This window comes from Nanorana parkeri, unplaced genomic scaffold (assembly GCF_000935625.1).
Source record: "Nanorana parkeri isolate BGI_ZX_2015 unplaced genomic scaffold, ASM93562v1 scaffold2131, whole genome shotgun sequence".
Classification (NCBI taxonomy): Eukaryota; Metazoa; Chordata; class Amphibia; order Anura; family Dicroglossidae; genus Nanorana; species Nanorana parkeri.
Genome location: NW_017308399.1, coordinates 21,140 through 45,823, shown reverse-complemented (window position 1 = coordinate 45,823; position 24,684 = coordinate 21,140). Strand labels below are relative to the sequence as shown.

The window sequence follows — 24,684 nt, the reverse complement described above, 5'->3', positions numbered from 1 at the left end:
CCCCCCCCCCCCCCCGTGGCCTGGTAAGGCGCAGGGAGGGGGGCGCTCGATTGTCCCCCCCCTTTCCTGCCCTGCCGGGCCAGTGCTCGGATCAAGGGTCTGGTCGGACATGTTTTTTCCCCATTTTTTGGGGCTGGGGTTCCCCCTTAAAATTCTTACCAGACCTAAAGGGTCTGGTATGGATTTTGGGGGGAACTCCACGCACTTTTGGGTTGTAACTTGAGGGGGTCCCTCCTAATATTCCTACCAGACATAGTGTCTGGAATGAATTAGGGGGGAACCTCAAGCTTTTTTTTTCATCTTCTGCAAACTAAAAAAAAAAAATTTTGCTGCAACAAAATTTTGTCCAAAAATTAAATTTCACATGGACCACCGCAAAAAAAAACAAACTAAAATTCGTCCAAAAACTAAATTGCGACCAGACTACCGCTAACTAAATTTCGGAAATCAGGAATTCCGATTCGTTTTAGCTGTAATTCGGATACATACAAATCTCCAAATGTCCGAAAAATTCCTGCGGAATTTTGTTTCGGAACGAAACAAATCGCACATGTCTACTGCACAGAACTTTGAGCTCAACCTTATTAGACATGGATTGGATCAATGATTTGCATGCCAGGTCTTCTCATCCAGTATCAGTATCTAACCTCACAAATCTTCCTTTAGCTGAATGGGTGCAAGTTCCCCCAGATACACTCCAAAATCTTGTAGAAAAACTTGCCAGAAGAGTGGAAACTGTTATGGAGTTTCCATCCTTTGTGGCTATATTAATGGCCATGGTTTTGGAATGGGATGTCCAACAAGCTTATGTAGGTGGGATGGTCAGCTGTCTACAGACATTTGTTTACATATCTGTAAAATATAAGTCAAGGCAATTGGACTTGCTGTATTTTTCTCGAAGACGTTTTACTGGTCATCCAACCAGCTTTCTCAATTCAGAATGACTTGTACAAAAGTTCTCTGGGAATAAATATGGTGAATGTCGCTCCAATCCACATAATCTGTTAGTTGCAACCAGGTGTTGGTTGCATTTACATAATTGGAGCTAGGTGGTGTTAATAATGATGCATACATCATAAGGTCTGGAGTTTGATTGTTTCCTGCTGCATGTATGCAGTCTCTGACATCTACTGTAGAATGACTGCAGTCTGAGACAATTTTCTGCAGCATTAATGTTGTTGTGCTTCATGTTGTGTGTGGGCCTTTGCTGATTTCAGGGAATACATTAGATGCCCAGTGCTTGTCCCACATTTATAGGCATTCACCATATTTATTCCCAGATAATTTTTGTACAAGTCATTCTGAATTGAGAAAGCTGGTTGGATGACCACTGAAACGTCCTTAAGAAACGTCCAGTTGCCTTGACTTATTTTTTACAGATATTACCATGACTTGGATGAATGAGAAGCTTCAGACATTTGTTTACATAGTATATATATCTTAACTTGTCTTAACTTATCTTGATTTGCAAGGTCTGCCAGCCATAGTTACTTACTCCATCTTACAGTTTTTGGTGTACCGTTGCCATCAATTATATGAACTGCAGCACATAACCTTGTCCTTCACAATGCCACCGTTCCATTCAGCTGAAGAGTATCCTGTACTTTTGAGTATGGAGGAGCATGTGGGGTGAGTCACATGGCAGTGCTGGCCCAATCACCAATAATTAGTCACATATCCATGGCATGGCACATCTCCTGGGTGCCACTTGAAGGGGGGCACCGCTCTGAGGGTCAGCAAAAGTTTGCCGACCCTCGGAGACAGCAGACTGTCAGGCAATTTAACTGGCTGCAGCAGGGGTTGAATAAAGACAGTGGCAGTCACTGCCATTCAACTCTAGCTGCTGCCAGCTAGTTGCTAGACTGCCTGACAACCTAGCAACCAACCGTCAGCCACCAGGGAGTTGAATGATTACATTGGGTTGGATTACCCAGCTAGCTGGTAGTTGGTTGCTGGGACCACCCTAGAAAAAAAAACGAGTGACAGTCCCTGTCCTACCCAGCACTCAACTCTGCATATGTGCCTGCTGCCTGCCCCCCCCTCAACTAGCCACCCATACCCACCAAGTACGCTACTGCAAGGGACACATAAGGGGGAACACAGTCCCCCCCTTACATCATAGTCCCCCCAATACACCAGAATCCCCAGGACCTGGATATAAAGTGTGTCTCTGGAGTACTCTAAAGGGGGAACCCTGGATACCAAGTGCCCCCTTTCAGCAGGGTCCGCAGTGTCCCCTTACATTAGTATGAGTACTCTCCCAAATACTCAATACAATATCGGCACCGATACCTATACTAGTATTGGTGCATCTGTATTGGAAACCCTTGGACATTCTACAGGAGATGGTCAGAGAAGGCATTCATAGAATGCACATCCACGGGCGTTGATAAAATTCATAGAAATATCTTTAAAATCAGAGCCTCCACTTTTATTCTTTGCTCTATAGCCAAATTTTAATACTAGGGGCATTACAGGCATTATTCCTCAGCAAAATCCATTATAAAAAAGGCAATAAACCCCCTAAAAAGTAATAAAGTAAGGTTATTCATACTTTGATAAGGCAGGAGCATTTTGATAGAGCGAGTGGGGCTTTATTGGCACCAAAATGTCCCAAAACAACAGTGATGAATTAAAAATATATTAATTTATTCAATACAAAACATAAATTAAAAAGTTGTTTCAAAATACAGTATAAGTGAGAGATGCCTCCACAGCCACTCCCTTCCATGATTAAGGCAAGTGATGTAACCAACAATTGATAAATATAACAGCATATGGACTAGATCCAGAATATGACAAATTCATTGATTGCATAAATGATTGGTATAGGATGTAATAGATAGCGAAATAATTAAATAAACAGTCCAAAATGTCATCAAAGGTGATGAGCCTTATCTGGAAGCAAAGGAGTGGATGGGTAGTCAACACGTTTTGCGCATCATGCGCTTCATCAGGAAGTGGAGGAAATCTCCCCAAAACGGAGCCAGAAAAGTGCATCCCCAGCGCAACGGCCACAATGGGACAGTCAAGCCCAGGAGGAGGAAAAAACAGAGGCCAAGGCCACACATGGTCAAGTGAGGGATGGAAATCAGGGCCCCAAGTCGGAACCCATCAACCGTGGCCAGCCTCTATCATGGACCAAGGAACCATGAAGGGGAGAGCTCAAATAAGGGTCTGCCACGCCGCCCCAATCACCTCCCTCACAAGAGCCGCCGGCGCTACACGCAGGGCCGTCACCAGCCGCACACAAAAAAAGCCCCACTCGCTCTATCTAGTTTTTCTTGATTCAAATAGGGGTGTGGCACCACTCACTCAGGATCTGTTCACAACAATTTGTTTTGTACAGGAACATTTTGATAGCTAGTTAGTCTTTACTGCATTGCACAGTACTGTGATCAACAGATTGCCAATTAGAGGAGAGAGCACAGAGATGACCTTAGAAAGGTCATTCAATATTTAGTCAGTCACAGTCACTCTAGACTAAGCCATATTGCTTTCAAAAAGAAAATTGGCCAGTATCTGGATATGGGGCCTGGCAGGGGTGAGTGGATTAGAAAACTGGCTGAATAGAATTACATTTTTTGAGCAGCTAAGGCAATTTACAGATACCAGTTTCATCAGTGCATTTACCCATTTGCCTAAACCTTTACTCTAATGTTGAGGATCACTGTTCGAAGCTTCTTCTTCTTCTTTCTACAGTGCAATCAGTGCACAACTATCCGGGAGGACTCAAATGGACCTTTTTTTAAAGACTAAAAAAAAAGTTTTTGTGACGTTACAGAATTTGAAGGAGATAGTCTAGATACAGACTAGTTTTGCAAATTTGGCAATGAAAGAAGTTAATGGAAATTAGACATTTAGTCATGTACTGTTCTGTATGTGTGTTTTCTTACAGCTGTCCAAGCAGTATGGACCCGTCTTCACTGTGTGGTTGGGTTCCAAACCAGTGGTAGCGCTTTGTGGATATACAGTTATTAAAGAGGCCCTGATCAATTATGCTCATCAATTCAGCGCTCGTGGTTTCCTACCAATATCAGAAAGATTGGCAGGCGGTTATGGTAAGACGTCTGTTTTTAAGGGTCCAGACAGGGGCAAAGCACACTTGGTCTACATGGTCAAATCCAGACTGACCATTTTTTAGGGAACCTGCTGAAGCCAGTTCACCCAGGAACTAGGATGAGACTACCTCAAACGTGAGCTGGAACACCCAAAACTCTGTTATTTACAGCAGATAGATCTTATTGTAGGAGAATCCAAGACCTATCAGCACCATCTAAGAGTGCTAGTGCCATGTGAATGCCACCCTAGCATATTCGCCACCTGAGAGCTTCACTCAGCCAACAAGGTTAAAGCAATAACTAAAATATCACTTTTAGGTGCACTGACCCTTGAATGGTTTACCTGCTTAAAGTGAAGGAATAGTATTGCATGGTATAGCAGTACTGCAGGACCACTTTTTCTCACCATAAAAAATTACTAAAAATTTAACTTGAAAATTCTAGGTTTCACCATCTACCTTCTCCATCCTATGAACAAGGGGGGGGGGATCTGCAGAGGTGACTTCAGTGTTGTAGAAGGAGCAATACCAAATAGATTAACATCTTGTTCCATATTTTAGGTATAATCACCACCAATGGCGAACGCTGGCAACAGGTTAGACGATTTGCAGTGAGCACGCTGAGGAATTTTGGAATGGGGAAGCGATCGATGGAGGAGCGAGTGCAGGAAGAATCCCGTCACCTCATAAAGGCGATAGAGGATATTGGAGGTAAGTGCCTGCTATGAAGGAAGTAATTGAAATATGTCAGGATGTAACAGGCAGGACAAGACTCCCCGTCAATCTTGGTAGGGGTGTAAGTGTATCACTGGATATAAAAGAAGGAAATCTTTTCAGGATTATCTGCTCGAATAGGATATCTTTGAGGTTACTTGACCTGTGGAAAAATTGATCACCTGGGAGTTTTCAGAGATGTATGTTATGTAGCTACAAGCAAGCAGCTCCAGAAATAGTCAGAAGAGCTTCTGTTAATGATCAAGCTATGCTTTTTTGATAGCAACTTTAAAAAATCCAAGGTGTCTGGAGGGTTTTACAATCTAGCTGCCTCAAAACCCTTCAAAATACATAGGTTTTTAACCATCAACAAAGCTATGGCTTGATCAAGAACACGTGCTCCACAGATAAGATACACCATATGAATGTCCACGTCTCTTTCACAGAAATGAACATGGTACATGTGGCTGTGACAGTATTCGCCATCTGTCATGTACATAAACAACTGAGAATGGACAGTGTAACACTTCCTGTCGGTGACCATGCCACCAGAACTGAAAAATAAAGGGCAACTCGCCTCAATGGGGCCTAAGCCCTCGTTCACACCTGACCGTTTTGTAGCGCGTTCTACGCTCGACGAACGCTCTACAAAACAGTCAAAAATATACATTGCATTGTAGTCAATGGTCTCGTTCCCACCTTGCCGTATTTCCGCCCGTCCCTAACGCCCTACAAAATGGCCCACGCCTGAAAAGGTCCAGGTACTACTTTGGGCCGTTTTGTAGGGCGTTTTCCATTGGGATACAGCCCCAAGTATCCTTCGGGGTCGCGCGACTTTATTACCGCGAATCGTGGTGACAGACGCGCATATTCAATACGCCAAGGTGTGAAACCAGCCTTAGACAAGACCCCAAGGGAGCATGACCTGAGAAAGGTTCTTACTCATAACCAAAATGGTGTAAGTTGCACTTTCATTTTCTGGAGGGTTTCCCATGTATAGCTGCTTTGGCCTCAAGGCTCACAGGCATGGAACTTGCAGGCTGCCAGGAAAGCCTTAACTTCTGGGCCTCCATGTTTGTTCCAGGTGATTACGTAATAAAACTAGGGATGTCTTAACTAACTAGATAGGCAGGGCTGTAGCTTACGGTATACGGAGCTTTGGGTCATGGGAGGACGCTAGTTTGTGTCCTCCCGTGACCCTTAGGAGAACAGTGGGGAAAAACACTTACCCCATAGTTCGCCTTTAAATATACTAAATCAGACGAAATGTATCCTCTTGTACTGGTCTATTAAAATTATCCAGACATTATCTGCTTTTCTCTCTATACCTCTCTGAATTAAGCCAAACAATGACTGGTGGCACCAAGACAGGTTCTTACCCTTCCTCTCCTGTCATGAGGTTGGACCATAGGTTCTGGGAGATTCCCATAGTCTGCTTTCCACACTCTGATTAGTTAGGTTATTAAAACGGCAGTTACAAAAGGAAACATGGTAACCATAATAGTTCACAACACGAAGGGATGTGTCCCTTTTATTGGACAGCATGGTGTAGGCATCCCTTTCACACTGTAAACATGCATTGATGCCAAAATATCCAGGTCATAGGTGATTGTCAGGAAGAGAATGTAAGCTCCCATATTGTATTAATGTTTAGTCCTAACATCCCTAGGTAAAGTGCACAACCCTCACACGGTTCTTGGACGTGCAGTAAACAATGTGGTAAACTTAGTGGGGTTCGGTCGGCGTTGGGACTATGACGACATGAAATATATCTCCATCATCAATAATCTGTTCAATTTTCTCAGAAGGCCTCTAGGAGTGGTAAGTGCTTTTAACATAATTTTAATATCATTTACATGAAGTAAACCTGTCATGAGAGAAATATGGGTCAAAAAAATGTTAGTTGCTAGAAAATGCGAGAGCTGGATCATCCAAGTCAACATAGTCAGGAGCAGTAGATGTTCTGGGGTCTCACCTCATCTACGAAATTCATGCTCATACAGCAAACCATTAGAATAGCATGTGCAACTGCCCAACACAAGGTAGAATGCATTCATAAGCAGTGTCTGACAGGGTGGGATTTTCCAGTACAGACAATGTAGATCATTTGGCTTCTATGTGCCTATTGCAATTCTTATCAAAGCTACTACCTTGAGTATTCACCACAGATGAAACTATCATTTACCACCCCCAGGTATGCAAAAACCTGGGACTAGGGGGGAGGGAGGGGGGGGGGCCTTTAAAGAAACTTTGTTCTCACTGCAAAAAATTGTTAAAACTCTTAAACATAGGTTTTATTTTTAAAGCAGCATAAAAAAATTCGTTTTCATCAATACAAACAGCATTGGTACATACAATTGATAAAAAGTCCATACTTCATACAATACAGGTAATGTTGCAATGATCTAGTTCTTTGTAGGAGAGTTGGAAGATGGTATTTGCTCCAGGTGCCTCAACACATTTTGCCACTTAGCGTTTTCCTCAGGAGGACCTCAAACCCAGAAAGCTGCAACTATTGTTCATCAGAGGCAGAGATTGGATGAAGTGCAGTCCTCTCAATGGTTGGGTAGTCTGGTTTTGCCTTTTCTGCTCCCCTTTACAACCCCTCCATTATTTTCGGGCGGCACCCCTGGCAGGGGTTTCCCCTTGGCCTCCGATGTTTGCTTGGCTCATCTTGCCATTGATCAATAGATTTGCAGCTTTCTGGGTTTGAGGTCCTCCTGAGGAAGCCCCTAAGCTTATGTCGATTTCAAAATAAAAACATATGTTTTTCAGTTTAACACTTTTGCAGTGAGAACTAAGTTCCTTGAAAGCCATTCCCCCTCCCAGGCGAATACCCCAGTCTATTGGGGTGCGGAAAACGTTTCTCACCTCTACTAACTGCCGATATTGTAGATTTATTTAGAGCTACTACCTTGTCTAGGGCACTGCTTTTCGCCCATCTATCCATACATGGCTCATTCATGCTCAATCAGTTTAAATTTGATCTGTGGGTGGAATATTAACAGCCAAACAGTGAATGCATTCCATCACATAGCCTAAGTTGTTTGGCTGTCATTCTAATCTTCTGGAGTTAGTATTTTCAAAATCCTTGTCTGGGAAAGAGTATGCAGATCAGGAAGGTCAAGGTAAACTCATAAGTCCTTATCTCTATGCTTGTTCTAAAGCAGTGCATTGAAGCCAGAGGGTCAGGATGACAGCCAATAATCTAGGATTTTCTCGATGAGAGATCCCTTACCATTACACCAGATCCCCGTACCAGACCAACCAGTAGCAGGTTGCAGCTTCCTCTATCCTCTGACCACACATGTCCTCAGTGGCCAGAGGGAGGTTCGGGAGTAGGAGTAGCAGGTTGCAGCTTCCTCCATCCTCTGACCGCACATGTCCTCAGTGGTCAGAGGGAGGTTCTGGAGTAGGAGAGCAGTTTACATTACCTCCTCTTTTCTCGAGAATTATATGGCTTCTCTGGTCAGTGGCTGACAGGCTTAATGATGTTGTGGTCACTACTCCCATCAGCCAACCAGCGGGTGAGCTGGAGGTAACTCACAAAGGCCTAGACACCCAGTAATCATATCCATTAGCCAGAGTCTCCGGGCCAAATCTGTTGAGTTCCCAGTTATAACACACCAGCAGATGGTGATGAGAATCTAATTTATTCTGTATTTAGAAATAGTTTTTAATTAATTGAAATAAAGTTGGTTCCCCTTCCCAAGACACTTCAGCCAAACATACCAGATGTAGTAGCCCCATAGTTGGAGGACAGGCCAGAGTCTAGTACAACCTTGTATACCCTTCAGGATGAGGGGGGTTTGTTTCAAGAGGTGTGGGCAAGAACAGGCATAAGATCTGCCATGCTATTACCAGCTTGCACACCTGTTGTTTTTTCAGGGTTGACTGCACACAAGTTGTTTTTGTTGGGGTGCCATGTTGGATGCGTGGAGTTGGGATTTCCTTGGGCGCTGCACGTCTGACATTGCACCATCAGGCATTTCTGGGGGTACCTAATGGACCACATATTCAGTACAGGGTAAAGCAGTGTCATAAATGACATAGGCTCAGGACTTTTGTCTTGTGTTAGGCATCATGCGGCTGAGCCAGGGGTGTGGAATTCCTATCGCCCGACGCCCAGGACAGGCAGTTTCGGGCGAGTAGTTTTTTAATACATTCAGCCCGGTGATCGATCAAAAGTACGAACTTATCGAGTTGTGGGACCGCATGACTTCCGGTTTTCTCAGAACTACGAGGTTTGCACACAAAACATGTTGCGCACAAGCCCCATCCACGGCATTGCCCTATACACATAGACCACAGCAATAAAGTAATAAAATGATGTAGGATGACAGTTAGCCAGCACGTTCTTTATCTCAGGTGCCCCACTCAAGCGGCGGCCATATTGAGTGGGGCACCTGAGATAAAGAACGTGCTGGCTAACTGTCATCCTACATCATTTTATTACCTTTATTGCTGTGGTCTATGTGTATGGGGCAATGCCGTGGATGGCGCTCGTGCACAACATGTTTTGTGTGCAAACATCGTAGTTCTGAGGAAACCGGAAGTCATGCGGTCCCACAACTCGATAAGTTTGCACTTTCGATACATCACCGGCTCCGGACAAGCAGAGCTAAATGCATATTGTGGAGCCGCCGCTCGTTTTCATACAAGTGATCTAATCAGATCACTTGTATGAAGCGAGAATCGGCGATCCTGTCCGCCGCGGTTTTCGGGTGTCCCCCGATCCTCTGGTGGACCTGTCACCACGGCACGGGAGCTCACCATAGAGCCCGCAGAGCAGACGAAGAACTTCCTTTCTTCGTCTGCTCTGTGCTATCACTGAGACCGTGGCGCTGTAATCACAGCGCCACCTGTCTCGGCTGTCAGGAACTACACAGAACATCAGTTCTGTGTTGGAGGGCAGGTTCCATAAAGAGAGCCTGTCACCTCCAAACTATCACATAGAGGTTTTTAACACCATATGTGATAGGAATAAAATTAAAAAACATTTTTTTAAAGTTATAAAATATATAAAAATTAAAAAAAGTGACAAAGTTAAAAAAAAAAAAAAATTAAAACCAACTACACTGCCCCTGCCATCTGCATACAAATAAACACGCGCATAGGAAATTGTGTGTGTTGAGTCCTGCTGCCATTTCACTGTGTGCCATATTGTGGTACCTGGGCAGCAGAACTCTCTCACACACACAATGTGCATTAAAGGGTGAGTTCACTTTCCCAGATAATACGGGAAAATGGAATTACCCGATCAAATCTGGCCTAGTCTCTTCTACCCCCCCCCACCTGCCAGCTATACTTAACTTTCTGCAAACAGTCCTTACCCTTCGCCAGTACAGGCGTCCTTACCCCGTACTGTCCAGTGCATTCCTGCCCTATGCATTTTGAATTTTGCTCGCAAATTGCAAGCACTCATTGCACTCATTGGTCAGGTGATTGGCCAGGAAGCCAACTCCTTGCTGATTGGCCGCCAATCAGCATCGAGCCATCTTCCGAGCCAATCAGGTCATTACTCTTCGCCAGGTTTCCTGATTGGCCAGCAAGCTGGCTCGATGATGATTGGCCGGGAAACCGGCTTCCCAGCCATTCACAATCAAGCCGGCCAAACAACATGGATTCGGCTTCCCTGGCAGTCAGGAAGCCGGGTAGCATCTCATTACCCGCTGCCTTGCTTCCTGATTGCCCAGGAAGCCTGCTCCATGCAAACGGAAGCACCGATACTCAGTGAGTACTGAAAGCAAAATATTGGTACTCATACTCGATACCCAAAAACTGGTATTGGTGCATCCCTAGTTTTAAACTTTTCTTTTTTTTTGTATTGGGACAAGTAGATTGTCATGAAGGACAAGTAGATTTGACCCCTGTGAGCGAATGTAATTTGTAGGATTGAACTGTATCACAGTACAGGGTGGATTGTACCCCGGTTAAGTATTTGCTTTTTAAATATATTTTTATTTATAAATAAAGTATATTTTTTCTAATTTTAAAAAAAGTTATTGATTTGCAAACGCTTTAGCATAGATGAGGGTTGCTTTAAGAGGAGCCAAGCAGTGGAACCTTATCCTCATTGTCATCTGCCCGTTCTGGACTTCTAGTTCCCAGGAAGAAGTGTAAGGTTGGGCTGGAATGCATCTGTATTTGGACCTATGATTTATCTGACTGAGAATTAATTTTTCCACAATGCCTATAGCTACAGAGGTGAATAAGGGCTTGCTTTAAAAGGTCTTTTACCGCTTGTTAGAAAACTGCAAACACGTTGCCCATCTATAGCCTGGGCAGAGGTTCACCTTAAGAGTAACTATACAAAACTGGTACACTTACATATATCTTTGCTTTTTGTCCTACTCAGGCATATGTTGCTTTTGACAGTCTAATGAAGCATCTTCCGGGTCCCCATCAGAAGGTGTTTGCAGATTGCGAGCATGTGAAATCTTTCATCAGGGAGGAAATTGAATCACACCGGAGATCCCTGGATCCAGAGTCCCCCCGAGACTTCATAGACTGCTTCCTCATCCAGGCTGACAAGGTAACAGGACATATACAAGAGGCTGTACCACCAAGTACCAGAAACTCCTCTAAGGCTCAGGGCCCATTTAGATTTGTGCTTTGTAGTAACATGCACAAAGTGCAAATAACCGCCATCAGGCCTGCCAAGATGTCTCTACCATCACCTCAATTTCCTGACCAGTAGTCTTGTTATCCCAGTATCAGGTGAGGTGACAGGTGGAAATCTCACAGCCAGGAAAAAAAAAACACAGTGACCCAGTAAGAGATGGTGCAAAAAGGCCATTAGGAATAAAAACAGGCAGTATATACAGGAAACAAAAGAGTTACTCACAGTAAGGTACAAACCAGGGTCTGTAACCAGAAAGCTGAATATCGCAGTACCAGGGGAAAAGCAGATCAACATTAGAATCCAGGCTGGGTCAGCCAGAAAACAAAAGGCAGCAGTACCAATGGATAGTCCAGGAGCAGATGAAGGACAATCTGAAGTTACGCAACCAGTAATCCAAAAATCAGCAAATACACACGCCCAAAAAGCCAAACCTATGCACAGGACCAGGAAGCAACTATGTATAAAGGGTTGATTAGGTAACTGCCCACAGCTGAACAGCAGGGAAACCAGAGACCCAGCCAGTGCAGGTGATAGGAAACAAGAAATCCTACACTGAGCTAGAGCCAAAGCCTCCGGTGGCTCTAGAGGAAGGTCAATGACTCAGAGATTTAAAGTCCCAGGATCAATTCCAGGCATGGTTGTGACATCCCCATTGCATGGTAACCCAACACCTGTGGTTAAGAATGGTACCCTAGCACACAATCCCATTAAGGTGTACTTCATGACCTTTCATACCGAAAAGGCTGCAGTAATGCATTGCAATTACACACATATGTTCCACCACTCATGATGCAACTGGCATAAAGATGCATTGAAGCCTCTGAGACTGATGTTCATTTTATATTCAGGACAGTCATATGTAAACTGTGGGCATCCCTGGTCAAATGATACATTCTGTTGATTTTCCAAGGGGAAATACTTTAAAGTGAAACTCCAGAGATTTATAGTTCACGACAAAGCCAGGAAGGGTTAGAAGTGAAACTGGGTTTTTATCTCTTTCTGGTCTGTATGCCTTCACTTCCCATAGGGTCATATTTAGGGATGCGATGATGCCACTTGTTCAAGACCAAGAACAGAACAAGTACTTTCCCTCAGGTACTCACCGATACCAATCACTGATTTTAGGGCAGTTTCTTTATCATTGTGAAGAACTGTAACTCAAACAACGATTATCCAGCAATAGAGAATGGCAACCAGCAATAGAGGACTACAGATTTCATCAATCTATGATTTTACAGCATTGGAGAATAGCAACCAGCGATCATGGATAGCTGATATTTGTAGTCTTCTATAGCCAGTTAACATTCTCTCTTGCATTTGATTAGCACTGTGACATACACCCCTAAGAGAAGAACAATAGGCAGCTGCAGTATAAAGGTTACTTACCTGCTCTACAACGGTCATTTAGAAGTGCGTTTATGTGTCTGCAAGTCTCACAAGGGCTTGGTTTGGGTCTCACCAGGGCTGCATGCGGTGTTTCACAAGGGCTGTGTTCAGGTCTCACCAGGGCTGCATGCAGTGTTTCACAAGGGCTGTGTTCAGGTCTCACCAGGGCTGCATGCAGTGTTTCACAAGGGCTGTGTTCAGGTCTCACCAGGGCTGCATGCGGATTTGCCGCCCCCTGGAAAAGTGCCGGCCAAGGCAAACACTTAGTTTGCCTTGTGGTGGATACGCCCCTAGCCTCATGCACTGTAGTCAGCTGTGTTTAAACACAAGAGCAGTTATCTGGTAAGGCGTCATGCATACTAAGTTTGAAAAAAACATGAGTTCAGGTGCGTTTGGAGCTTATTTCTTTATGCACGTTTAGTTGCGTAAAAACGGGCTAAACTGGTCGAGACACAGAAATTTCTAGTTTTGGTAAATGATTTTAGACTGAATGTTCCTAGACAATGCTGGATGTCAAGGTCTGCATTCTGTCATAGAAAAGCATTACATGTGTCCAGGTGAGTTTATTAATAAGCTCCAAAACGCACCTGAAATCTTGTTTTTTTCAACGTATTGTACATGAGGCCTAAATAATTAGTTGCCAGCTACTAGACTTGTGCGCCGTCAAAAAAATTGTTCTGTTTCGTTTCGGAATATCCGTTATTTCGTAATTCGTAACTGAACTCAATTCGGATTCGTACGAAATACGAATTTTCGTTAGTGGCGGTTATATTTTCGTAACTTTATGAACATTCGTTATGATGAAGCTAAAAAGCAAAATACCTTTGTTAATATTGGAGTGGTAGTTGTTTTTTTTATCCGAAATACAAATTCCGTTAACGGATTCCCTATCCAAATTTCGGATTTAAAAAAAAACTACATCAACTCCAATATAAATGTACTTTGCTTTTTAACTTCAATATATAACGAATGTTCGTAACAGAACGAAAATACGTCAACGGAATTTCGTATTTCCTGCCTGTATTTGTAATGCAACTCTCAGCAGCAGAAGAGAACCTCTGATTGGTCAACCAAAACGAAATACGAATTCCGTTAACGGATTCCGTATCCGAATTTCGGATTTAAAAAAAAAATTCCATCACCTCCAATATAAATGTACTTTGCTTTTTAACTTCAATATATAACGAATGTTCGTAACAGAACGAAAATACGTCAACGGAATTTCGTATTTCCTGCCTGTATTTGTAATGCAACTCTCAGCAGCAGAAGAGAACCTCTGATTGGTCAACCAAAACGAAATACGAATTCCGTTAACGGATTCCGTATCCGAATTTCGGATTTAAAAAAAAAATTCCATCACCTCCAATATAAATGTACTTTGCTTTTTAACTTCAATATATAACGAATGTTCGTAACAGAACGAAAATACGTCAACGGAATTTCGTATTTCCTGCCTGTATTTGTAATGCAACTCTCAGCAGCAGAAGAGAACCTCTGATTGGTCAACCAAAACGAAATACGAATTCCGTTAACGGATTCCGTATCCGAATTTCGGATTTAAAAAAAAAATTCCATCACCTCCAATATAAATGTACTTTGCTTTTTAACTTCAATATATAACGAATGTTCGTAACAGAACGAAAATACGTCAACGGAATTTCGTATTTCCTGCCTGTATTTGTAATGCAACTCTCAGCAGCAGAAGAGAACCTCTGATTGGTCAACCAAAACGAAATACGAATTCCGTTAACGGATTCCGTATCCGAATTTCGGATTTAAAAAAAAAATTCCATCACCTCCAATATAAATGTACTTTGCTTTTTAACTTCAATATATAACGAATGTTCGTAACAGAACGAAAATACGTCAACGGAATTTCGTATTTCCTGCCTGTATTTGTAATGCAACTCTCAGCAGCAGAAGAGAACCTCTGATTGGTCAACCAAAACGAAATACGAATTCCGTTAACGGATTCCGTATCCGAATTTCGGATTTAAAAAAAAAATTCCATCACCTCCAATATAAATGTACTTTGCTTTTTAACTTCAATATATAACGAATGTTCGTAACAGAACGAAAATACGTCAACGGAATTTCGTATTTCCTGCCTGTATTTGTAATGCAACTCTCAGCAGCAGAAGAGAACCTCTGATTGGTCAACCAAAACGAAATACGAATTCCGTTAACGGATTCCGTATCCGAATTTCGGATTTAAAAAAAAAATTCCATCACCTCCAATATAAATGTACTTTGCTTTTTAACTTCAATATATAACGAATGTTCGTAACAGAACGAAAATACGTCAACGGAATTTCGTATTTCCTGCCTGTATTTGTAATGCAACTCTCAGCAGCAGAAGAGAACCTCTGATTGGTCAACCAAAACGAAATACGAATTCCGTTAACGGATTCCGTATCCGAATTTCGGATTTAAAAAAAAAATTCCATCACCTCCAATATAAATGTACTTTGCTTTTTAACTTCAATATATAACGAATGTTCGTAACAGAACGAAAATACGTCAACGGAATTTCGTATTTCCTGCCTGTATTTGTAATGCAACTCTCAGCAGCAGAAGAGAACCTCTGATTGGTCAACCAAAACGAAATACGAATTCCGTTAACGGATTCCGTATCCGAATTTCGGATTTAAAAAAAAAATTCCATCACCTCCAATATAAATGTACTTTGCTTTTTAACTTCAATATATAACGAATGTTCGTAACAGAACGAAAATACGTCAACGGAATTTCGTATTTCCTGCCTGTATTTGTAATGCAACTCTCAGCAGCAGAAGAGAACCTCTGATTGGTCAACCAAAACGAAATACGAATTCCGTTAACGGATTCCGTATCCGAATTTCGTATTTCGGATATAATTCGGAAACTGCCATTCGGATTTCGGATGCTCCGAAATTCGGAATTTCAGGAAAATTCGTACGAATTTCGATTCGTAACAAAACGAATCGCACATGTCTACCAGCTACCTCATGTGTCAGGACTGGGAACTACGTAAAGTAAAGGAAGGTCACTCGCACTCCAACTTGATTTTTACTCAATATTTATTGACTTCTGTTGTGTCACATCTTAATAGCGACGTTTCTGAACCACATGGCCCCTTCTTCAGTCAAACAAAGAGGTTTACTCTTTATTTGGCTGAAGAAGGGACACCCCCTAACAACTTTTTTTACTGAAAAAACTGTATCAGTGCATCCCTAATATTAAGCATGATTTTGTGTACTGTGTAACACCTTTGGAGCCAGTCTCAACTGAAGGTCATGAAAAAACTCTTCTGGCTGACCTAGGAGTACTCCGAGACTGGTTAATTTGGGACATTTGCACAGGTCAAGGACAGGCTATAGACAAATAAAATCTCACCAATGGTGGCCAGAATGGACGATAATCATTTTAAATCTATAAATAACCTGGTAATTGTAGCATCATGAAGAAAGGAGTATTAGTCTTCAAGGTAAGGCCAGCTTATATCATGGGTGGGACACTGTCAAGAAGAATCACTGTCATTAATAACTTATTGAAAACTTTTTTTGCTTGCAGTCTTTTAGCCTAATGCTTCCTGCCTCCAGCTGATACCCGGCAGGGAGTCTTAGAAATGCTGCACACCACTGATGGTAAAAGTGTCCATAATGAAGCCTCACACAGATTGAAACTCAAATTCTGCTTCTGAATTGCAGGAAAAAGATGTGAGGAACAGCGAATTCTGCATGGAGAATCTGCTCATTTCTGTACTTGAACTTTTCTTTGCTGGAACAGAGACCACATCCATCACCCTGCAGTACAGTTTGCTGGTGATGATAAAACACCCGAAGGTTCAAGCTAAGGTGGTCACCAATCGGCAAAGGAACAATCACTGGGCGCATTTTAACATCTGTAAGTTAAAAGACACCAGCAAAATGCTGTTATTTTCATCTACCGTGAGTGTATTTCCCTGTACTTGAGAGAAAGCAGCAAATTAATTGATTTAAAGGAGCATTTCATTTCTGCTGAATATCTGCACACAGATTTGTATGGTTTGTCAACACCATATTGACAATAATCCTACCATTCAGGATGTACAATCGATAGAATTCCTAAACCATGAGACCGCCGACCAGATATTCACCTGATTCCTTCATCCCTGTTTCTGAATAGTAATGTCACAGGAAATGAGAGAATGTTTAAAGCTTTGCATTATTGTTAAAATACTGTTCTATTTTTGGCATATTTTATTGTTTTAATAGAAAGGATACAGGAGGAGATAGACTCAGTTATCGGCATGGACAGGCTGCCCAGCATTGCCGACCGCTCCAACATGCCGTATACCAACGCCGTCATCCATGAAATACTGAGATACATGGAACTTGTCCCAATGGCTCTTCCACATAAAGTCACCGAGGATGTCACCTTCAGAGGCTTCATCATCCCTAAGGTGAGAACCACCTGGTCACCTTTGTAGATGTACGTTTAGGTCAAAGAAAGGGGTGACAAGTGTAGAAACTCAACAAGATGAGTCACTTCTGCCCTATAAACCAATAAAAGCTCATGTAGGAAATGTGATCTTTTTTGCCTATATAGCAAAAACTAAACACCATAGAGAACAAAAAAGTGCACTGAACACACACAAAAAGTGCACTAGGGTGTATCAAATAGTCCATCTCCCAAAGAGATAGAGACCTTTGCCTGACCCCTCAGGGTGCAAAGCTTCTAACAGGAGCAGAGCACTCGTGTCCACCAGGCTAAAGCCAGGCAAGGCCAAAGCCAGACGAACCCATTCCTCTACGCCAGCCGAAGACGACATCCGAGTACTAGGTTGGAGGCTCACCCAAACGGATACCCCCAGTTCAGGGGAGCAAGGAACCTAATGGCCACCCTAGACTTCAGGGCAGGCCTGAAGACCAACACCCTCCATCCTGTGGATTGTAAAAAAACACATAACCACATACAAAAGTGAGAAAAAGTGAGAAAAATAAATAAGTGCCAAAGGGCAAGACAATGGCTAGGTCTTGTGGCCTGGTATAAAAATGTCCCCTGTCCAAGAGGCACGGTGCAGAAAAAGCAAGTGGTGTTCTGGCCTGGGTGCTTTTCACACAGTGGGGTCCCAAACCCATAGTGCTACTTGATCACCCCCAGGGCGCCATTCCCGGGAGGTATTCATACTGCAAACCAGATTTACTTGATCAACCTGATTCTGGACTAAGGTGTCCCCACTCTTCTTGCTGGATATTTATTTTATCTTATACTATGGATAATGCAGCAGGAAAGTGGCGACAGCAAAGAAAAACATAACATCAACATGGTTGAGGACAGGGACAGAAACTCCACTCCATTTCTCCATAACATAGAGAATAAAGAAGCTGGAACAATGTAAATGATAATGGTTAGCTGAGGCACAGAAAGTTATCAGCTAAACGTTTTTTTTTGGACTTCTCGCTTCTCTGCCTTTTGGCTATGGTCAAATATCTGTTCTTATCAGTGTTCAGGAGGGGAAATGTGCCGCTGCTTTGTCCTTATGGTAGGTATGGCTGGCTGCAGAGTACCCTGCCTGAGATAATGGGGGTCCCAAAGGGTTCTGGTCATGGGAAGAAAACCTAATGGCGTGTCCACTCATGTAAGAGTGGGGGTCAGGAGTACTTCCCTGGTGTCTGGTATCTGGTGGGGGCCAGTGCCTTCTGATTTGAATGGATAGTCTTCTGAGTAGTCTGGTCATGGGCTGGGAAGGCAGGGAGCCCGCGGCCATCAGGTTTGGGGAAATATCAGGGGTCTATACAGAGGGGGCTGTCACTTTAGGTGATCGGTGAGGAGAGAGCCACTCGGCCAGGATCTGACAGCCGGCGGCTCTCTCTCTCCTCAACGCATGGCCATCCTGAAGTGACAGCACTCCCTCCTCCACCCCACTCGCCGGCCTCAGGACTTTACTGCCGCTGCCCATACAGGTGGGGGAGAGCAGCGGGGTTCCAGAGGAGAAGCTGCAGGCTGTGCCGCCCCACCTCTCCCTGGCTGAGCCCTGGCTGAGCCCTGGCTGAGCCCTGGCTGCGCCCCCCACCTGTGCTCGAGGCGAGTGCCTCAGTTGACTTGCCCTATCTACGGCCCCGATGCCTGCACAGCTTGTTAAGTGCAAGTGATCTGAGTGGGGGTCAGGAGTACTTCCCTGGTAACTGGTGGGGCCCAGTGCCTTCTGATTTGAATGGGTCTACCTAGTCTGGTCATGGGCTCGGAAGGCAGGGAGCTGTCTAGCGTCCTCCTGAAGTGATGCTCTGGGGGTGCCCGAGTAGCATTCTGGGTTTGGGACCCCACTGTGTGAATGGCACGTTGACCACAACTCGCCTAGCTTTTTTTTGGCACATCGCCTCTTGGGCTAGGCCTTCTGGCTAAGACCAGGGCAAATTTCTATACCGAGCTGCAAGGCCTAGCCTTTGTCTCGCACATTGGCACCTATTTATTTTTTCTTCACTTGTCCGTGCACGTTTCACTTTGTTTTTAAATCAGTTTTTATTGATTTTACTTTGTTTCAAGTAACAGAAGAGTAGAAATAAAATATTAAATTTCAACATAAAACAAGCCGCTAACAATAGGCACAACAAAGTGGATAATATCCACTATGAAATCAGCACAAAAATATCACAAGCATAGTATGCACTACCAACACCTCTCAGTACTACCAAAATGACATATGATAGGTGACAACGGCATTCTTTAAAAAAGAAAGAAAACTACAAGAAGACAACTAGAGTCAGCCCTGATTCCAATACGAGAAAGAAATTCATGGAGTACGATATATCCTATGGATTATAAACAGTTGTGTCAATCTGTGGGTAGGAGATAATGAGACTTGAGTAACCCCCTGAAAGATGTCTTCCCAAATGTCATCTGAGATGGGACCTAAATCACCCTCCCATCCATCCCTGCACTGTAAGGGGAGTAAAACATTCGATTTAGGTAGTAGATGTGCATTTGTATTTGTGGCATAAAACAAAGCATCAAATACCGGAGCGGGAGAAAATTTAGGAGGACATAGCCGAAATTGGGAATGTAAAGCATGTCTGATCTGGAGGAACTGGAAATAACACCTATGAGAAAGGCCAAATGTGGAGGACAAGTACTCAAAGATACATAACTTGCCATTGTGATATAATTGAGAAACCGCAACTTTTCCTTCACCTGACCAATCAACTGTATCTTGAAGTGGAAGAAGTTCTGGTAAGCAACCATTTTTCCATAATGGTGTATACTGTATTGAGTAAGATTTGTTACGTCCAATGTGTGTTTAGCCGCATCCCAGAGCTGTCCCATTAATTTTAAAGTAGGGAGTGAAGAATGCGTTTTAGTATATATATCACTATCAAACATGTTTCACTTTTTATGTGTGCTTTTTTTTTTTACTCCACAGGATGAAGGGTCTTCAGACCTTATCTAAATCTAGGGGGAGGATGTATGGCCCTCAGTTTCCTTCCTTTCCTAAATTCAGGGTCTCTCTTCGGGAGAGCCCCCAACCTTGTACTCATGACCATGAGGAATGGGTCCGCCTGGTTTAATCCAGGTGTACATGGGTGCCTTGCCCCTGTCAGGAACCTTGCGCACCTGGAAGTGTCAGGGAAGGGCCCTGTCTCTCCCGGGAGATGGACCATTAGACACACCCTTTGTGCACTTTTTTGTGTGTGTTTCACATGCACTTTTTTTGTTCACTATGATGTTTAATTTTTGCACACGCATCGCGGCTTCAAAAAAAAGATAAACTTTATTTAGACTTATTGAACAGATATAACAAAATGCTATCAATGATATACTAAGCATACCAAAAGAGAATCATCTACTGCAAGCACACAGATTTTAGGTGACTTTATATGAATAGAATAGGATTGGAGGAACGTTAAATTGCTTGGTCAGCATTTCTGCCGATTGTTTTTACCCCGGCGCTAGATATAGGTACAGAATGTTCTAGTAAACAATTAACTTTGAAGCAATTTGACCTTATTTTATCACCCCTTGTGACCGACAGAGAGGGAAGCTGTAGTGCTTTTTCAGTGAGAAGATGGATATTTCTGTAACATTTAATACAATGTACTCTCTGATTCTGCTTTAACGCCGTTCTGTGCTTGCTGCTCCATATTTTCATGTTATATTTTATCGGGAAAAAAAAGTTGCAAATGCTCTTTCTGTATACATGAGGGGTAGGAATCTCTCCTAGGCATAGAGAATTTTTTTGTATTTTTCGCACACTTTTTGCATTTTGGCCTGCCAATTACTTAGTTACATAGTATTTCTGGTAGAATAAAGACACCCCACAAATCATATTTTCCAAAAGCAGAGGACCTATAGGAGGAATTGATGTTCATTGGATTTTGCATGATATTTTCGTAAATGTTTCTCCAATGTAACAGTCAGCTCAGAGTACAAAGTGAGGCACTCCAATGACTGTGGCATGTGAATGACTGTAGACTGGGCTGGTTTGGTGTATGCAGGGCCCCTGATAGGGGCATATAGTCAGTCCCCCCATTACAGGGCCTGGGTCCCTCTAAAGACAGCAGGGGGGCCCAGCATTGGCTGCCTACACACCTTCCCCCAATGACAACTGCCTGAAATGCCTGCAAAGCTTGTCAAATGCAAGTGATCTGGGCATCTGTACAACCACCCAGATCAATTGTACTAGCCTGACATCATGCCTTCACCTTTCCTGCAGCCCCCACTGTGGTTTACGGGCTCCTCTGGGTGGCCTGGTACCAGGGCAAATGGTGTCAGGATGGAGAGCGGAGCAGACCGAGGAACGTCCATTCCCTGATTTGCTCTGTGATCAATGAAGCTGGAAGTGCTGTGATCTCAGTGCTTACTGCTTCAGAGCTGTCATAAACCCGCCTGAAACAGGTAAACAGACGATCAAGCACAATCCTGTGCTTGATTGTCTGTATTGGAGGGCAGGGGAGACATCAAATGTCTAATAGACCTCTAATGTCTACATAAAGAAAACCTACTGTAAAATGCTCTCACATAGGGGCTTGTTGGCCCCTTTGCGATAGCAAAAGTTAAGTGAAAAAAATTAAAAAGGTGATAAAAAGGTAAAATAAAATAAAGAAAAATGTAAAACCAACCCTGCCATCCCAGCTATCTGATTCGAATGAACATATGTGCATAGAGCTTGCACATGTATGGAAATGATGAGGGAGGCACTTCCAGTAGGCTGTACAGGGCACTATGATACCTAATGGTGGCCCTGGGTGTATGTAACCTACAGTACATCATACAGAGGGGTGAGGCACAGTGGTTAGTGGTTGGGTAACATACTCCTAGCCAACCCAGTCTATAGCTGTGGTATACGTTACACTGCTTTGTAGCACTGGGGTTTGAATCATGCGCAGGACACTAGATGCATGGAGCTTGCATGATCTCCTTGTGCTTGGTGCACTCCAAAAGATACTGGTAGGTTAATGGGTTCCTGTCTAAATTGGCCATAGTGTGTGTACGTTTGCATGTTAATGTACATTATGAAATAAAGTGCTGTGTAAATTTTCGGTGCTATATAATTGCTAGTTAGAAACAAATGCACAGCACTGAAATCATATATACGTATATATAATATCAGCCAAAAACTGATATTTCAACATTATATAGCTACAAACAAACTGGATGAAACAATGACTGCAGTGAAGTCTAAGCACTGGTGTCTTCGACAGGGTCAGGATTAATTTGGGTTTCCCCTTGGAACCATGCACTCCATGCTGAGAAAGCCCCAACCTCCCCCTGGTATACTGCAGTGAATCTCACCACTGATGCTTCCAACAAAAACAAAGATGTAGCTGGTAATACACAGCATTATCATAGCTGCAGTTTGTGGTCCTCCTCCATAGAGGAAGGGCCTTGATCTCCTGAACCCAACACTCCCACCTTCTCCCATGCCCAAGGCCCCTGATAGGGGCAAGGTACCCTGGTCCACCTGGGTCAAAACCAGATGGACCCCCTATCCTTAGGGCCAGCCTTGCACCACCCCTGCTGCATGTGTCAGGGTTTCTCACATATTAGAAAAGTCCCTCCCTTGAGGGATGCCAAAACTACCTTCTTATATTCCTCACCAAAGCAAAATATAAATACAAAAACAATTATATTTTCACATTTGTAAAGGGCACTATAAGAGGTGTTGAGTTTATTCCCAGGACCTGGATATTTATGTGGACCTATTGGGTGGAAATAGTGCTTTAAACATTATGTAAGTAAATTGTGCTTGCGTCACAAAATGCTTTCCTTGTTGTGTTGCAGGGGACGACCGTATTTCCTCTCCTTGCTTCTGCCCTATCAGACCCGCAGTACTTGAAGTGGCCTTATGAGTTTAATCCGCAAAATTTCCTGGATGAGAATGGGAAGTTCTGTTCACAGGAAGCTCTGATTCCTTTCTCCGCAGGTAAGAAACAGAGAGAGAGAATCACTAATAGTGGCTTCTTCTGCCTTGTTTTGTGGTCACGTGACTTTCTCTACCTGCTGCTCTCTGTTTGTTCCAAGAAAGAGGATCTGCCCAGGGGAAGGTTTGGCTCGGATGGAGATCTTCCTCTTTCTTACTGCTCTGCTCCAGAAATTCTCTTTCCACCCTGCAAACACCACCGACACGTTCAACCTAGATGTGCTCCGACGGGCCATCCGAAAAGAAGGGCTTTCCTTCAATTTAAGAGCCAATCCCAGAATGAAAAAAATGCATGGACACACAAGATAAAGACTGGAGGACACACACTAGTGAAAAAGGAACATTCTCTTTTCCAGAACCTATAATGGTCATTCTATTCTGTAGACATCTCACATACTTTTCTTGCTTCACTTTGTCTAAGCCTGGCACTACAGCTTGAGTGTAAGCAGTTTGAGGTCTCATAGAGTCATACTCAAACTCTTTAGATTGAATGTCAGTGGTTAGAGTTCACCTGAAGTCTTGATGTTGCTGCCATGTCATGGCAGGGGGAGGTGGAATTAACCAGGGAGCAGGGTGGGAAACCAGGTATCTGATGTGTCTAGAAGTGTACCAGATGCTGAAGATCTCACAATGCAAAAAAGTTCAGTGGTGCAGCTAGTGGGACAGGAAAGTGGTCAATGTTTTCTTTGTAGAGATGCCTGATTCATTTTTTTCAGCAGAGTTGCTTTAAGAATTATGTACAGAACTATAGAGCTTGGTATTTTGACATTGTTATGCACACTCAGGAGTTGGAGGACAGTGGGTGAGGTCAAGCGGTTGACAGGGCAACAACAGCCAAACTTCAGGTGACCACAGGTGTGCTCCACTAAGGATGGGATAATCAGATTATTGCATAAGCCCAGTCATGACTGGTTCTTTTTTTACGCCACTTAGCTCCCAGGCAATTTGTTCGCCAAGCCCTGTGTGAGCAAAAGTTAGGATGCTGTGCTGATCATTCATGCTCTCAACCCCAATAGCCACGCTCCAGGAAGCAATGAGGGTTTAGCTGGTCTGCTGGGGATGTAATACAAGATACAAATCACAGCTGATTTAACATTTGCACATCACTTAATTGTAATTGAATAAACAAATAATAGACTGAATTCAGTTTTTGTCTACATTTCCTCAATGAGAATGTTAAAAAGGTAAAGAGCATTATGTGTGGGGCAACATTAGCATTTGTTACATTCTTTGTAGTTAAGGAACGCCAATGCCGTCCCCTCCGTCTTATATTTTATAAATGCCGCTCTCTTGTCCTTGACGTAATAATCTTATTGTTCTGACTGCCCTAAGCTACTGTAAGGAGAAATGTGATTGGCTAGTCTGGGTAACGGAACTTTGCGTACATCTTCTTAAATAAAAAGGAGGAAAAGACGATAGAGATGAGTTTGAGAAAGAATGAAAGAAAGAGAAAAGAGGGTGAGTGAAATGTAGTTGAAGAACATAGAGAAATAGAGACAAATGAAGGTAAAAGACATAAGG

General features: G+C 43.2%; 1 protein-coding gene across 1 annotated transcript in view; it reads left to right on the top strand.

The window, feature by feature from the left end:
• The window catches only part of LOC108800781 (cytochrome P450 2A5-like), a 24,689-nt gene extending 1,124 nt beyond the window's left edge, over positions 1-23,565 (top strand). Inside the window, exons 2-9 of the mRNA XM_018572781.1 lie at positions 3,899-4,061; positions 4,622-4,771; positions 6,444-6,595; positions 11,133-11,309; positions 16,475-16,614; positions 17,019-17,208; positions 23,025-23,166; positions 23,264-23,565. Of these exons, the coding sequence (XP_018428283.1) occupies positions 3,899-4,061; positions 4,622-4,771; positions 6,444-6,595; positions 11,133-11,309; positions 16,475-16,614; positions 17,019-17,208; positions 23,025-23,166; positions 23,264-23,472 (1,323 nt within the window). The 3' untranslated portion in view covers positions 23,473-23,565. The remainder of the gene's footprint in view (positions 1-3,898; positions 4,062-4,621; positions 4,772-6,443; positions 6,596-11,132; positions 11,310-16,474; positions 16,615-17,018; positions 17,209-23,024; positions 23,167-23,263) is intronic.
• Positions 23,566-24,684: the final 1,119 nt, after the last annotated feature.